At 37.6% G+C, this 17,938-nt stretch overlaps 1 protein-coding gene across 2 annotated transcripts; it reads right to left on the minus strand.

Moving 5' to 3' along the window:
- Positions 1-4,977: 4,977 nt before the first annotated feature.
- On the minus strand, positions 4,978-15,133 carry LOC125271027 (caspase b-like). Of its 2 annotated transcripts, XM_048194960.1 has the most exons (8): positions 15,039-15,133; positions 10,896-11,172; positions 9,341-9,498; positions 8,282-8,434; positions 6,574-6,808; positions 6,310-6,435; positions 6,072-6,187; positions 4,978-5,940 (listed from the first exon to the last, which is right to left on the minus strand). In XM_048194960.1, exons 2-8 carry the CDS (start codon positions 11,161-11,163, stop codon positions 5,833-5,835), a joined length of 1,164 nt encoding a protein of 387 aa, XP_048050917.1. In that variant the 5' UTR covers positions 11,164-11,172; positions 15,039-15,133; the 3' UTR covers positions 4,978-5,832. The 2 variants fall into 2 exon arrangements, with proteins under 2 accessions (XP_048050917.1, XP_048050918.1); XM_048194961.1 differs by lacking the exon at positions 15,039-15,133 and having other exon boundaries at positions 10,896-11,392.
- Positions 15,134-17,938: the final 2,805 nt, after the last annotated feature.

A 17,938-nucleotide genomic window follows, 5' to 3' on the forward strand; every position in this document is an offset into this window, starting at 1 on the left:
TGGGAGAAGATGAAGGACATCTGCCCTTACTGTGAGTACTAGACGTCTGTCCTACAGTAAACTACAGCACTAATAGAGGAAAAACTGCTATAATAGATAATAGATCTCACCAGTTGATTAATCACAGTACATTAACATTAAATAAATTGTTTTGTATTACAAATTCTCAAATCTTATGTTTAAATATGCAAATGAAACATTATCTAATTAAATATGTACAGAATTGCATGTATTTCCAGGATATATTTCCATAAATCTTAACATTGGAATAAGCCAGGTTCAAAATTCAAATTCAGTCTGATATTGTTGACATATTAGAGTTTTTACAGATGGGAAATTGGATGTCACTTTTTTATTACTTTTTTACTATTTATTAATCAGAAAATACTGTAACACAGAAAAAAAAAAAAACATGTTAATATGTTTTAATAAATTAAGTATATCAGTGTGAATAATATATGAACAAAACCCCTTTGTAAAAACATTCACAATACAGATTGCTGCTGCTGTGAAAAAAAAAAACATCACAACCTCAGGCCAACCAATAGGCGTATATTACTAACTCGTTCTATAAATAACTAAAACAATACTGCACCATTGACTTTAGACCAGGTTTCAGTTGGTCAATGGTGCAGTCATTTTCACTTGCCTCAAAATAGCAACATGCCAACAACACGCCTGAACACATCTCGTTTTCAGACCAGCACACCCATGAGCAAACAGATGGCCACGATTGCATTTGATATTTAAACAACATAGCGCTGGATGTGAAAATGATAACTGCATTGGGCTGAAACTAGCAAAAAACACTTGCAGTATATCTTTTTTTCTGGTGTTTTTACTTTAAATGAAGGAAACAAAATCTCAAAATTATTTTTTTTTAAATTATATAAACTATCCTATTTTCTTAAATCTAATTCAATTACATGATAGTAAAGTTTCCATTATATCAAATATTTATACTTCCTTTTAATTTTATGTACAATTCATTTTATCCTCTAGTGTAATGTTTTAAGGGTTGAGAGTGATTGTAACGATCACCGTCTGTTCCTGTCACTCCCCGGACTACACTTCCCACAATTCTCCCTGTCAGTCACATGTTCACTCCACACCAATCACCTATCGCCACATACAGCCATGCACACACTCCTCACTAATCACCACACCCAGCTGCAGCTTGTTACCTGGACTATAAAAGGACTCTCACTCACACCATCTAATCGCGAAGTCTTGTTTACCCTGTGTGACATTTCCGAGCGTTTCCCTGTGTTTATTGCCTGCCTGTTTATTGTTACCGATCCTGCCTGTTTCCTGTTTATTGACCCGTTGCTGCCTGTCCTGACCCTTGCTTTGTACACCGACCCGTGAGTGATATCTACCTGCCTCGATCCACTGCCTGTACCTTGACCACGACTCTGCCTGTCCATTGCTGTTCCTGTTTGCTCCTGATTTACCCTGCCTGTACGACCACGCTTACACTGTAAATAAACGCTGCACTTGGATCCCCTGCCTGAGTCTCCATTCGTAACAAAAGACTTCGCCACACCAAGATCCAGCAGCCACCGTGACTGTTTCCGTCACATTCAGCATCAGCATGGACCCAGCTATCTGTCTCATCCACCTTCGTCAAGGTAATAGTACTCTGGAGGACCACATTCAGAAGTTTCTGGATATTGCCCATTATGCAGACTGGCCTGACTGTGCTCTTATTGACTTCTTTTGTGATGGCGTAAATCAACCCCTCCAGAATAAACTGAGACAAGAGGGACCACGTTCCTCACTTACTTGTTTTTTGGATTATGCATTACTGACTGTTGGCTCTTCGTTTACGGTGGGGGTCGCGGAGAATTGCGACACCTCGCCGAATCATGTAATGGCCGCCACGCCAAAGAACTTTCACAAGATGGCGGTCACAACAACACCAAGTCACGTCACCACAGATCTCCCAGAGCAACGTCACGTCGCCGCTGATCGCCCAGAGCAGTGTCACGTCGCCACTGATCGCCCAGAGCAACGTCATGCCTTCGCTGATCACCCAGAGCAACGTTACGCCTTCGTTGATCGCCCAGAGCAATGTCACGTCGCCGCTGATCGCCCAGAGCCACATCACGTCTCTAAATCAGTCAGAAAGCGGAGAGGATTACGTTCCAGTGTGGCTGATCCTCCGCTGACTTCAGCACGAGCGGCTGGCATTCCCAAGCCTCTGCCGGACGCTTCGCACCCAAGCCAGCCGGACGCTTCGCACTCAAGCCCGTCGGACGCTTCGCACTCAAGCCCATCGGACGCTTCGCACTCAAGCCCGTCGGTTGCAACGCTCTCAAGTTCGTCAGTTTCTATGCTCTCAAGTTCGTCAGTTTCTACGCTCTCAAGTTCAACTCTTGCAACGCTCTCAAGTTTGCCGGTTGCTATGAACTCAAGCGCCCTGGACGCGATGGACAAGATGGCTGCCTTGCCAGTGCCCACGGGCAAGATGGCCGCCCCTGCGGTGCTCAAGGATGCAGGGGTTGTTCCAGCCATTGAGTCCGCTCCAGAACCCGCTCCAGCCAGTGAGTCCACTCCAGCACAGCCTGCTCTCCTGGTCTGTCCTGTCTTGGCCCAGAGGGCTGTGCTCACTTTTTATGTCTTGGCTGTCCTGCGTGCGTTGAGGAACTCGAGCTCTATTGACGTTGGAGCAGTCTACCAGCCCGCTGCAGTCCCGGAGCAGCCCGAGCCCGCTGCAGTCCCGGAGCAGCCCGAGCCCGCTGCAGTCCCGGAGCAGCCCGAGCCCGCTGCCGTCCCAGAGCTGTCTGCTCTCCCTGATACGGCCATGGAGGCCGTCACCGAACTGCCCGCTCTCCTTGATACGGCCACAGAGCAGCCTTGGTCGGCCCTGCCACCACCGTCTGGACCATTTGCTCTACCGCTGCCGCTCAGGCCATCTGCCCTACTGGCGCCACCTGAGCTCCTTGCCCATGAACCCGCCAATGCCTCCCTTGATTTCCCCAAGAACTTTTTGGGGGGGGGGCAGTATACCTAGGGGTGGGGAGCTGGGGGGTGGGGACCCTGCCCAGCCACTGCTGTCATGGCCATTCATGGACTGTAGGCCACTAGGGCCATGTATGGACTCTGACCCGCTGGGGTCACCCATGGACTCTGACCAGCCGTGGCTGCCCAAGCCGCCTGACCTGCCGTGGTTACCCAAACCACCTGACCTGCCGTGGTTACCCAAACCACCTGACCTGCCGTGGTTACCCAAACCACCTGACCTGCCGTGGTTACCCAAACCACCTGACCTGCCGTGGTTACCCAAACCACCTGATCTGCTGTGGCTGCCCGAGCCACCTGACCCGCCTGACCTGCCGTGGTTGCCCGAACCACCTGACCTGCTGTGGCTGCCCGAGCCACCTGACCCGCCGTGGAGTTATGGCACTCCTGACCTGCACTGGCTGCCCGTAGCACCTGACCCGCCATGGTTACCCGTGGCGCCTGATCCACCGTGGCTACCCTGGAGCCTGCATTGGAGACCATGGTCCCGCTATAGCTCCAATGCACCCACCCTCCCTCCCTATTCGTGCCTTTTACGTCGCGAGGACGCGCCTTCCGGAAGGGGGGCGTTATGTAACGATCACCGTCTGTTCCTGTCACTCCCCGGACTACACTTCCCACAATTCTCCCTGTCAGTCACATGTTCACTCCACACCAATCACCTATCGCCACATACAGCCATGCACACACTCCTCACTAATCACCACACCCAGCTGCAGCTTGTTACCTGGACTATAAAAGGACTCTCACTCACACCATCTAATCGCGAAGTCTTGTTTACCCTGTGTGACATTTCCGAGCGTTTCCCTGTGTTTATTGCCTGCCTGTTTATTGTTACCGATCCTGCCTGTTTCCTGTTTATTGACCCGTTGCTGCCTGTCCTGACCCTTGCTTTGTACACCGACCCGTGAGTGATATCTACCTGCCTCGATCCACTGCCTGTACCTTTGACCACGACTCTGCCTGTCCATTGCTGTTCCTGTTTGCTCCTGATTTACCCTGCCTGTACGACCACGCTTACACTGTAAATAAACGCTGCACTTGGATCCCCTGCCTGAGTCTCCATTCGTAACAGTGATTAATGTAAATGTCATAATTCTGATAAATTAAAGGATATGTGTCTTAAGAGCATTTGGGTGATTGTCTCTGATTAATTTAAAAACTATTTCAATACCCCTAATCTAAGCTGTTCATTTCCAGCAGGTGTTAAATCTGAATCTTTAACATTTGAATGTAATTGTAGTATGTTGTTGATGACCTCAGAAAGACCCAGTAGTAAATTAGGCAGAATAAAATGGATCTTCCCCTTGTGTCCTTTATGACAGCACAGTTTCTAGGTTTATATGTAGATCACTTGTGTTGTTTTAGGGGAAGCTGAAAGCAGCTCTTCGTCATGAATATGTTATTGTCATTACGGAATGGTGCAGGACAAGATGCCAAGATCTCTAAATACAATCAGGTGACACTTTGAAAACATGCCAGACTCCAATAGAGGACTAAATAAACCGGTTACAGTGAAGAATGTAAAATTGTTGAAGAATGTAAAATTTACCAACATTTTAAATTTTAAATCCCCTATCAAAACGACAGAAACATGAGTTGAGCTGATTGGCCGTCTCTATCTCCTCACCTCCTTGCAGCACCAGAGTTGGTTTGCCTCTTCCCTTATGAGGAACATTTGTCATATTCTTAATCACTGCAGGTATATAGAGAACTGTCACATGACAAAGATGATATTTTTCTTTACAATAGCTCAGACATGCATTTTAGTCTGGGACTTAATCCTTGACTGTGAAACTGGTGGATGTGTTGGAGCCTGATGAACTTGGTTGCTAAATCTCTCTACAGTAATATTAGATTGAGTCTCATATTCAAAGTGAGTCAAACTCTTTAATTTTTAATTATTTTACAAATCAAGATGCAGACGAAAGACGGTGAGGCAAGAGGCAAAGGCATGGTAACAAATTAGAAAAGCTTTATTGATCACTTTTTTAAGTATAAAAGATTTATAGATGTTCTTAAGCAAGCAACTATTTGGATGGAAACAATCAATTGTATGGTTAATTTGGTAAAGTGGCAATAGCGAAGTATAATATAAAATATATGAGAGAAATTTCAACAAAATAGAAAGTGAAAAGTGCTTTTTATTAGACCACCTGTCATAATCAAGAGAAAATACAAATATTTTAGGAATTTGTCAAAAAGCCTGTTTAAAAACTAAAAATTATGTTGTCAGTTATTAGTCAAATAACAAACTGAAACAACTAAAAACTCTATATTCACACATAATAACCAAAACGATTTTAGATTTTATTTGTATTTTGTATGGCCTTGATATTAGCTTGGATTTTTGCTGGCTTCCAAATAGTTTCTAGTTCTTCCCAAATACTTCCTTTTAATGAAACTTTTGTGTGATCCGTCTTTGAATCCACTGAATCCCAAATTTGTCAATCCATCAGTTTCACTACTCCAGATTCTTTTCTCCTGGACAAATAGTCTTTGCACAGTTTTCATGTAATGATTTTGTTAATCATCAATACTATTAGTTTAGGACAGCATGTGGCACAAACCTCACATTGGGTGGTGGTCTAATACATTTGTTAAGCACTGTATATATGAATCAAATGTCAATAGTAAGTACATCACAGGTGCATGTCTTGAATATGAGGAACATTGTAAGTGTATTCCTGACTCAATAACAGAAACATTGCATTTACCCACTCTAGATTTTGAATTATGCCCAATCAAATTTGTTTTTGTTTAGATGTCTAATTAGAGATCAAGAGTGATTCTGATTTAAGCTGGACATCAGAGTCCAGGAAACAGGAAGAAGTTCTTCGTAAGGGATGTTCTTTCAATACACGGCAAGAGTTTTTTCTTCTTTCTTTCTGGGTGTTTCGCCATGTCTGAGGTGACCTATGAAAAAATCCCTGTGTTTATTTTAGTTGAGCAACGCGCTTGGGCTAAAATAACTGGGAGATGTTGTTTAGTATCTTGGCTAAAATAAAGGAAACCCAATTTTTAAAAATGGAATTTTCTTCATTTACCTTCCTGAACAACTCCATAATGTGAGTGTCATGAGCCCATTCACAGAACACCTCCACGATAGACATGACAAAATAACTTCCAGACCATTTATCAGGATGCCTGTATGCTTTGATATCTGTGGAGATAATTCATTGGTTATACAATAAATTCACAAAGAAGCCTCTGACAATATTCTCATTACAGAAGAAACATGAACAGCTCCTGAACAGAATAATACTATAAATCTTGAGCACTTACCAGGGAGGGTGGACATGAAACAGGCAAAGTCTTTCTCTTTGTGCACCCAGGCGTCTGAGTCAAATGAGCTGTCATCATCGTCTGAGTCAAGTGCGCTGTCACTCATTTTCACGCCTCCTGGGTGACCTGAACACAGAAACAGTTCACAATATGGATGACAATATTACTGTAAATCCAGAGGAAAGGTAAAAATAAATACCGACAAATTACAAAGAGAAACAGCAATATGTGAATAGGAGTTGAGTTTTATCAGTCATGTCGCACCTCCTCTGCAGGCTTGGATCAGAATAACCTTTGGTTTGTCAATCAGATCAGGACAATTCACTGAGTTCAGACAGGTGAAGATGTTGTCAACAAAGAAGACATCATTGACACTTGCACCTGCAAGGGCATCTTTATTATCAATTCTTGTCCCATGAGACATTATAACCACGAAGGTGCTGTCCGAGTCTTCATGGTCAGGAAGTGCAGCAAATTCCTCGACTGCTTTATTTATTCCCTGTGAATAAAATGAACTTTAATAAATAGATAAAGACTAGAAAACACCATAAATCATGGATACAAGAAATTCATAGTATAATTAATCTTTGTGTGGTGTTGATAACACCCTATAACACCCTATAACTAAATCTCTAGTTATGCTACATCATCACCAAAAACAAATACAAAACCTGTCCTAATTTAATGAAAACTAGTTGACAAAAATATTGAATCCAGTATTTATGAGCTCTTTATCTGTAGGTCGATCATGTTTGACTGTGAACACTACAGGTGTGACTTTGTGCCATTTTGTACAAAATAAAAGCTTTTCAAAAAAAAATTTAGTGGTTAAACATTAAAACACACTAGTGTGATAAACAGTGCAATTTCTTTTTCATATTTTATTTAAAGGTTTAATGTTGTTTATATGTCTATGTGGTGTTTTAATGCTTTAAGAAAAACCATGTGCAAATTCATAAGTCAACACCATTGCGGAGTATTTTATCTTTAAAACTGCAGTGATCTAAAAAGTCTCAAACCTGCGGTTTAAAATCGCTGGTGTGTGACGTCACAAACTACCTTGTAACCAATCACGTCAACGTCTGAGCGCTCTGAAAAAGGCATATGTCTGACTCCGACATGAAGAACAGGAACATGGTTTGTGTAACATTAGCAACGCATTATTAACTGTTTGTTAATGTAGTCAAGCAAAAGGCTGATCATATTAATTACCGTTATGTGTCTGAGGTTGTAAGAGCGATACCATTGTGAGTGTTTACCTCAGTAAGTTGACCGAGTGGATCTCTGAGCTGCCGTGAGCGAGTGGAGGCGGGGCTAATTTGCATATTTATTGATCCACGTATACTAAATGAGACAAGGGTGTACAGTTACATTCAAGCTATTTTAAGGCATGAATATTTTTTAAGGGAAAAATAAAAACGTTTAAATATGTCATTTTGGTAATCAAAGATGAGTTTTAAGGAATAAAATTATTGACTGCAGGGGGACTTTTATATGGACAAAATTATTTTCACTCAGAAACTGAGGTACATAAATGATAAATGAGGTCTACGATTGATCAATTCTAAACAGAAATATAAAACCTGTCTTAATTGAAAGAAATAAAGTTGCCAGAAAGATTGGATCCAATATTTGGTGATAATGTAGCATATGAGAGATTTAAAAGTGTTACAATGTGGGGGAAAAACACAAAAAATTACAAAAGGTATCAAAACATTTTGGGAAGTTGGTGACGGTTTCTTAAAGATCTGACTAACCTGAATTTCAGTAATATAAACCTGTGGGTGAGTAAAGTCAGTACATTTTAGTCCAGTGTAATAACATTAACTAGCATTTTCTGGTATGGGAAAATCCTCTCCTGGTCAAAATGATTAAACTAAAATATTTATTCACTTTTCTATATCCACACTAGAGGTCTTCTAGCTCTTTATACAGACAATATTGGTTTCACGAGGCCGGATGTTTTACGCACTTTTCCAGAGAGATTTCTGTGTTTCTTAACTCCGTAACCCAAAGCTGTCAGCAGCCACTCCATGTTCTCCTCGTCTCTCTCTGCTCCGGGCCTGTCGTGTATGTTGGTGATCAGCAGGGCTAAACCTTTCCTCTTGTCCTTTGGTATATAAACCTATGAGAAAACATCAGCATTATGCAGAATTAAAGCACAATCAACAGAATCAGTGTCTGCACTATTAGAAAGGATGTTAAAACTGACTCAAAATGTGTTAAATTTTTACACATCAATGAGTGAGTTTAAGGACAATGTTTGTTGTGTTAATTTTGATATATTCATTGTGTGATGATTTTAACACAGTGAATGTGTCAGGAAGATCTGATGTTAACAAGCAGAATCACCAAAGGAGAAAATCACAATTCATGGTGTTTTCTTTAGTTGAGCTCTTGACCCTTGACTTTTTAAAATTAGATTTTGTTTGGGCTGTTATAACAGCCAGACAAGCAAAGCGTAAAGATGATCAGGTGTTGGTTATGTTTTCACATAATCATTATTTGACCTGAATCACTGAACTCATTTAGAGCCCAATCTCTGAGTTAGATTTACATTATTGATTACAGCAGCACTGTGATTCTACAGCAGAAGATCAGCTTTATCAATATAATCTGAAGGATTTCTTAAAAGTTATCCGACTGTGCTACTTGGTTATTAAAACTGTTTTTGTTCATATCTCTTATATTTATTTTCCCACATACATTTTTATGTTTCTCATTTTTTTCTGTTAAGATTTTAGAATCAAAATTATGCATCTTTTAAGGGTTTGGAAACACTGATCCACATCAGATATTATTCATAACATATTATGTAAAGCCAGAAAAGTTCATATTAGAAAACAGTTTAAGATTAATGGGGCGTCAATCCCTGCTTCTGGAGGGCCACAGTCCATCAGCGTTCAGCTCCAACACACCTGTCTGAATCCTTCAGGTTAATCTCTGCAGGACGACGGCCCTACAAAAGAAGGACTCGCAGTCCCAGAATGTACTGTTTTATACAAAAGATAATTGAAACCAAGATACTTGCGTCATCTCTATTTTCGTTAAGAGTTTTGTTCTTAAACTCGGGGGTGCAGGTAGTAATCTTGTCTGGTCTCTTCCAATCGGACTGGTCAGCCTGCTTGGGCTGCTGCTGACGCACAGGAACGGGAGCATTTCTCCCGTCCACCTGCTCAGGCTGCTGAACTGGAAAGACAGGAAAACACACATCTAAATATATGTAAAACAAAGAACATTCTATACATCTATAGTTTTGACTGCAACTACATTCATTTACAAATTAAAGTCTACAGCATAAGAGTCTCCAGTGTCCTTGTGTTCAGGTCATAAACAGTACTTTTTGATCTAATATTTGATGTTTTTTAAAATGTTGTAGATTTATGTAGCAAATGAGAAATGAGACCTTTGAGACAAAGCATTAGTTCACTTTCAAATGAAAATTAGCCCAACCTTTATGCCAGACCGCCTTCCGTATTCAACGAACGAAGAAAAGGAAAAACTCTCACAGTTCAAAAAGCTTACGCTGTCCTACACCTTCCCTATTCAACTTACGGAAAAAAATTAACTGACGTGACGCCAATTTACACTTTCTTCATAACTTGAATGCAGAAGGGATTCACTTGTTAAATATGGAGTATGTTTATGATGGATGGATGTGGATGGAAGCTTTTTCTTCAGCTCATACTCGTGACCCGTGTTCACTACCATTATAAAGCTTGGAAGCGTCAGGATATTTATTAATATTTCTCCGATTGTGTTCATCAGAAAGAAGAGAATCATTTACTCCTAAGATAGCTTGAGGGTGAGTAAAGCTTGGGTTAATTTTCATTTGAAAGTGAACTAATCCGTTTGTTTTTCAGGTTTGTTCAATATGTAAAAGTATGGTATCTGGGGTAAAAAAGCGCTCCTGATGTTTGGGCGAAATAATTAACATGATAAGCTGGCTGACTTTTCCATTTGTTGACATGGTTAGATTGAGATGAAATATAATATATTAAGTTGGGTGTCCAACTTAGAGATATACTTATAATGAATCCATTACATTTAAAATATTTACCCAGTGTGTCTGTGGGGTAAAAAACCCACCTCACCACCTCATATATTTATAAGATTTTTCAACAAAATAATCGTCTCGGTTTCGTCTAGGGAAACACTTTTATGATTTATTTTCACATAAAATCTGTTGCTTCATAAATATTCAATACAAACATATATACATTTTTTTTCCCTGCAATCATACACTATGGGAGAAGTGAAAAGTACATTTTTCTTGGGGTGTTCCTTTAGCCCCGTTGAACCCTATAGTATATTTTAATACTGCAGTTTTTACTGCTTTTTATATATATGACAATATTATGAAGAAGAATCACACACTCTTATTTTCAACATAATTTTCTGTTTGACCTATTGCACAATATTCACATGGTTATTTTATTGCATTATTTATAATAAACACATTTTTACATACAAAAATATTAACATAACTGTACCATTTCATGTATATTTCTCTTTATGTTTCCAAAATGATGACTACTAGAGTGCTACACTAAGACTAAATCTTAAACTAGTAGTTATTTTTTTACCTTCCTTAAGTTTCTGCTCAAGATCAGTTGCAAGATCATTTTGATTTATGTTTTTCAGCACTTTCACTGCAATATTCCCAGCATTAGCACTGTACTGCTGAACCATGCGATCCACGACTTCATGGCGAACAGTAGTCTGAAGCCTCGCTCGAGGAATAGGCTTGATGTCTTTTGTCATAGGATTCCAGAGTTGCCAGATGAATTGATCGAGATCTTCATCCACAAGATCATCAAGTGCCTTGACTATCACTCTTTTAGTGGCGGCCATTTTTTGTCACTAGGAGAAAAAGGACAAAAGTTAAAAGGACAAATCTGTCACAGGTGCACAAGAACAAGATGGTAAGATCCAATCGCAGCCTTTATTGGGCAATCCACAGTCGTACATCCAAAAACAGGCAGGGGTCAAAATCCAGATAAACAGTCCACAAAATGAAAAAACCAGCAATACAAAATGTGCAAGACAATACAACAAACCACAACCAAGGACAGAAACAACTGAGTATAAATAGACAGACACTAATGATGAAACACAAAACAGCTGAGTGCAATGAGTGGGATAATGAGTCCAGGAGTGAGTAAGGGAATTGTAGTTCAGACAAGTGACAAAAGTTCATGTTGGAGTGCCCTCTGGTGGCTAAACTTGGGCACTCCAATTTGTGATCATGACAAAATCTGGGATCAGTGTACACCAATTGTTCTCTTAAATAGTTCACATAATAAACTAAATCATAATTGTTTGTGATGCAGTTACAGCCCAACAGATCTTTCATTCAGAAAAGCAGGAATTCAAGGATGTAAATTACTAGTGAAAAGATGTTTCAGGAGGATCAGTACAAAGAATACAAAGTTATAAAATCTGCATGGTTTGCAATGTTATTGTAAAATAGACAAATCTTTTTTTCATATTTGTTCTGGGTTCAAAGTAATTTGCATGCATAAAACCAAGAGTGTGTCATTTACTGTACATTAGAGGTCAGAGTATCCTCTGAATGCACTGCTTCACAGAAGTCATGAATGAGCTACAGGGAAAATTACTCCACTAATTCAACACCATTTTAATGTGGGACTATGAAAACAAATATAACGTGATGTTGGCTGGATCAATATTAGCCTAAGTATATTAATATCATATACAATTAATATCAGCCAATTTCAAAATATGGCTGTCTATTAAAACAAAACACACCTCTGAAAGATTGACAAACACTCAAAATATATATCAGTGGACTGAAGGCCTTGTGATAACTGATACAGAATTAAAACATGCAACACTGACTTCTAAAGCCACTTTGTGTGATTTTTTCAGTGATTCCATCTGCAACAATAACAAAATGTCCTTAAAGTGATAGTTCACCCAAACATTCTGTCATCATTTACTCACCCTCACGTTGTTACAAACCTGTATGAATTTCTTTCATCTGCTGAACACATAATAAGATATTTTGGAGAATGTGGATAACCAAACAGTTGTGGGACACCATTGACTTCCATAGAAAAAATAAAAAAATACTATGGAAGTCAATGGTGTCCCACAACTGTTTGGTTATCCACATTCTTGACTACTCGAGGTCAATTTGTTTGGGTGAACTAACCCTTTAATAGTTTATTTGTTGGATTTTAAAGGTGCTTCATGTAAGAATGACCGCTGGGGTTGAAATGGGTACTGCAGTCCAAATTCAAAACATTGTTTGCTCCGCCCCCTCCGTCCAAACTCGACACTAATGTGGGTTGCCAGTTTGAAGACACTCAACAGGAACAAGCCCAAAGTTCAAAGTGGCTGTATGGTTTTCAGAGAAACAAGTATTTGAACTCAGAATGTTTAATGCATATCTGCAAACATATTTTTATGCTTTAGTACATTTAAAACTTACTTAGAGCACCTTCAATTGTTTTTATCTGCAAATACTGATTAATTGCGATTGATTAATCAGAATAAGCTACCATGTGAAAAATTAATACATTTTTCTCACTCAGTGTATTTATTAATTATATCCATTTGTAATGTTTATAGGCATATACTATGCTACTTTAAAAATAGCTATAACCATTTAATCATTTATAATATTTGTTTATATTTACATGAAAATATAATAATAATTGGAAAAAGCGGAGGAGTAAAATAGTTTAGAATAATTTTATTTGATTACTGTAATTATTTTAGAGGAATTGTGCTTAACTCAAGTGAAAATTAAACTTGTAGTTACTCTTATTAAAAATTACATTTTTGCAAAGATTTCGCAATTTTATTTATAAAAAAAAGTAGGCCTACTCGTTACATGCTTGCATATCATTTCATTCTGTCTTTATTCACACCCAGTCGAATATTAAATATCTCATCTCATTTAAATGTTGCCCATTTTATTTCCGCAAATGACATAATAATGTTATAATAGGCTAATGATGAATAATGATAATTATTTTAACATTCAGACAATAGCTGAACACAACTGCGAGAACTTGAGACGTAACTCAGCTTTTCCATATTATTATTTTGCTTTGAAATGAAAAACTGCATTAACCTGCGAACCTACATGATCAAAGCAAAACTATTGCTCGATAATATTGCAACTAATTTACAGACTAAGTGTTACAGACTTGCAATACTTCCAATGCGCTACAGGACCTTTTAACACGTTCAGAACAAACAATGTCATCTTATATTCTCCTAAAAACATTCACTTTTAGAAAAAAAGGAACAAAAGCTCACACTAGGTCCAATAGTAGCCTATCCAGCTGCAGAACCGCAGCCACCGAACGGAAGTGAGGGGCGGGGCTTAACAGTCATATTTGCGCTACTCATGTCATATGACCCATACATGTCATTTGCTTTTGTTAAATATAAGTTGTTTTTACATGGATTTTGATCGGATCGATGTCTACAATGTTTAACAACAATACTTTTCACTTTTCTGTTCATATAATATGCATAAGATATCATGATGTACAAAGAGCTAAACAAAGAGGATATTTAAAAAAAAAAAACATTTCTAAAATAATATATAGGCTATTTTAGAAATAATAATAATATAATAAATAATAATAATATTTCTAAAATAAAATTTAAACCATATTTAAATGGTTCATAATAAAATAAAAACAAGCAAACAATAAATAATCATCTTAACACTTAAAAATCATGGCATTTCTGCACAAAAACCTGTTTTATTAATTAACATTTATTTAATATTAACACGATAAATATCTTTGACAAATGCAATAAATAACTAAATAAATAAAATCTTTAATGATAAAATGTGAAAGACGTGAAAAGATTCAATAGCCTATAGCAGATAAACTGAATATAAATATATAAATATAATTCGTTCACCACATCATGAAATATCACCCACTCACCGTATACACCTTCTGTTGTTAAATGCCTCATAAATGCATGTTTCACTTGTTCAAGGATTTGCAATGATTAAATACATGTAGGCCTATATTTTAACATTAAATGCCCAAACCTTCGTGTCTTTATACTATTTGTCACAAGATCACAACATGATACGGAAATAATATCACATACAGTCAAGGGAGACATTTTACTATATGGTTACACATTTATTCATATATTTTCAAAATTATATGGTTAAAAGTATTTGTTCACAGTTTATACAAACTAGTTAATGCCTTATGGACTAACAAATCATAGTTTGTATTATCCATTAACATGGTAATTAAAAATCCTCTTTGTACATCATGATATCTTATGCATAAAATCCATGTAAAAACAACATATTTTTACAAAAGAAAATGGACGTGTATGGGTAGCGCAAATATGTCTGTTAAGCTCTGCCCTTCTTTTCCTGTGGCCTGAGGGTCTGCAGCTGGACATGTCTCCAACTAATAGGGCGGTACCCTTTAAAGGGTTCTATTAAGTAGGCTACAAAAGTAGGTACAAAGATGTACTTTTTTTTTTTTTTTTTGAAAGGGTGCCCGAGATGGTAAAATTAAGTGAGTATATGGAAACCCTAAGGGCACATGGCTGAAATTATTTGTCGATGCATTTTCTCGCACAAACGTTTGCTGTTTGTGCTCTTTGCAAACGAACGCAAAGTTCTCGGGAGAACGCAAACGCATTTGGGAGAGAATTTTGTGAGAATTGAGAATTTGTTAAAAGTGAATTATTGATGCTCTACTTACGTCTCTGGTTGAACAGAATTGTGTGTAGTCTGTCTGCACCTTGTATTTCACTTCGTTTGAGGTTTTACTTTCTCTTTGGTTCTGTCCGTCTCACATTTGAGCGCGCAATGTACCCACCTTTTCCTAGGTCACTTCTGTAACGGACTGTAAACAATCAGCGCTCGAGAGTCTTCCTGCAATGAAAGCAATAAGCATTCGAGAAAATCGCTGAAACAATAGTGTAAAATGATTTGAGATTATCCTCCACGCTTTTTTTTTTTTTTTTTTTTTTTTTTTTGAATATCAGAAGGAAAATAGGAAAATGTGGTTTAATATATATATATATATATATAGAGAGAGAGAGAGAGAGAGAGAGAGAGCATTGTTATATATGGACTTTAAAGGTAGGTATTGGACTTTGGTGATATTAAACTTCCCTGTATGGAAAAGATATTTGATTTTTTTTTTTTTACTTTTTGATTTACTATTTGCCATGGGCATCAGGAAAGAAAAATAATAACATAAAGAAGTATGCCAGTCATTTATTAATGTTAATTAAAAGCATTTCAATAATAATAATAATAATAATAATAATAATAATAATTCTGTATAAATAGCATTTATATTTTATGTTATAAAAAGTGGTGTAAAAAATTGCCCCGTGCATAATGAGCGGACCGGGTGTGATAGGCCGCTTTGTGCCAGAAACTCCAGGGCCATTTTTTTTTTTTTGCCCTAGAAACTTTAAGGGCATGGTGGTGGGGAAAAAAAATGAGATGTGAAATTATTTATTGATGATTTTGAGCTCTCGAAATATTGCGTTCCTGGGAAACTCTCGCAAACCCTCACAAAACCTGTCGTGATCTTTGCAAGCGAACGAAGCTGCTCGGGGAACGCAAAACTTTTGCGAGAGAACTCCTAGACTAATTTTTCCTCCCATCTCATCTCATCTCATTTTTTTTTTTTTTTTTATTATTATTTTTTAATTCACCATGTCCTTTTAGGTGCTTCGTAATTGCACAAATTCATAGACTAATGCCAGATATTGAAAGAATTTGATTTATGGATGCTACTTACGTCTTTTTTTTAACTGAATTTCGTGTAGAGTCTGCACTTCCTTTGTCCTTCACTTCGTTTGAGGTTTCGCTTTCTCTTTGGTGGTCCTGTCCATCCTACATTTGAGCGCCAAATCCTTTCAAAGTACCCACCGTTTTCCCTACGTCCCATGCGACTTTGCATGAGTTATTATGGAAGTAACTTGTGTAAGAAACGATTGCGAATGATTTTGCTGTATAAGTAATAAACGCAATAAGCATTCGAGAAAATTGTTGAAACAATAGCCTACTGTAAAATTATTTGAGATTAGCTGAATATGAGGAGCCGAGAAAAATAAATTTTTGTACATTTTGCAATCTGTTTTGTATCTTTAACATATACTGACAACCACCATAATAGTGCAGGTGGTAAAAGAGAAAGCCACATGAAGAATCAGATGTCATCACAAGCTTTTCCATGAACTGAAGTATATAATAATATAAAGAAGGTGCAAAGAGTCATTCATGCAAACGCAAAACACCATCCCACAATACTTAAATAATGCAATAAACATTCATTAACCCTTTCATGCACGAATTATGAAAGGCTACTTCAGGATTTTTTTCAAAAGTGTTTTTATTACTCTTTAGGCATGAAAAAAAAAATCACCTTCATTTTTTTCAAACATGCATTTTTCAAGGAGTTGGTGAAATGTCCACTAGAGTGGACAACGCGCATTTGAGGAACCAATGAAATATGTGTTTGAGAAAACAATTATTAAAAATAAATATTGTAAACACTATAAAACATGTTTTTTTTTGCTCTTTAACATTGTGTTCATGTATTTTGAACATATTCCAGAACTTTTAACAATCTGTTTTTTGTTTTTTTTTTGCACTTGCAAAAGTTGACCAGTTGGTGGCAGTGTATTGCATGACACATTAGGGTCCACTGCCACTGTATTGACTAAAAAACATGAGGACATCAAGGAGCAATATCATTTTTAAAATATCCAAGTATTGATTTTGTGATTTGAGGAAATTGATTAATCATGTGTGGACATCATGCATCACTGGCTATATTTAGACTACAATTAATAGTACAGTTTATAGAGATTTTTTCAAGGATCATCACTCTCATGATAAAACTAATATGCACAAAATATTGCTATAATAAAAATTAAATTGATTTTCTGCCAAAACATTACTGCAGATGGCATATTTCAAAAAAAAAAAAAAAAAGCAATACTATAAATTGTATTCTAAATATAGCCAGCGATGCATGATGTCCACTTGAGTGGACACAAGATTAATCACAATTTCCTCAAATCACAAAATCAATACTTGGATATTTTAACAATTATATTGCTTCTTAGTTGTTGCTTGATGTCCTCATATTTTTTGTACCTGCAAGGGTCTGCTAGAATAGAAGGAATGGACAGACATTCCTCCCCTGCAAGGCACATGTGCTATTCTGTCTGCCTCTTGTTTTAGAGAATTTTTTTTTGCACTTGCAAAAGTTGACCAGTGGGTGGCAGTGTATTGCATGACAAATTAGCGTCCAATGTAGTGACTGATGTGCAAATCTGACATTCAGACTCAACAACTATTGAATAGCTGTCCACTGTAGTGGCCTCTATGCATGAAAGGGTTAAACAACAGAAGATGTAACATAAAACAAATAACTGATAACAAAAACTATTAAGAAACATGATTATTTAGGGTTTCTGTATCGTGTGTTTTGTGGCTCTATCTGTAAATCAACAGTGTTTTTGTAAGAGTGTTTTGCACTTTATTTAAATTAGAATATTTAAAAAAATATATTAGCTGTAATTTCACCTGCCAATACTGAAGTGCTGTGATACTATAAACTACTACTATACTATA

Source organism: Megalobrama amblycephala, linkage group LG7 (genome assembly GCF_018812025.1).
Source record: "Megalobrama amblycephala isolate DHTTF-2021 linkage group LG7, ASM1881202v1, whole genome shotgun sequence".
NCBI classification, from domain to species: domain Eukaryota; kingdom Metazoa; phylum Chordata; class Actinopteri; order Cypriniformes; family Xenocyprididae; genus Megalobrama; species Megalobrama amblycephala.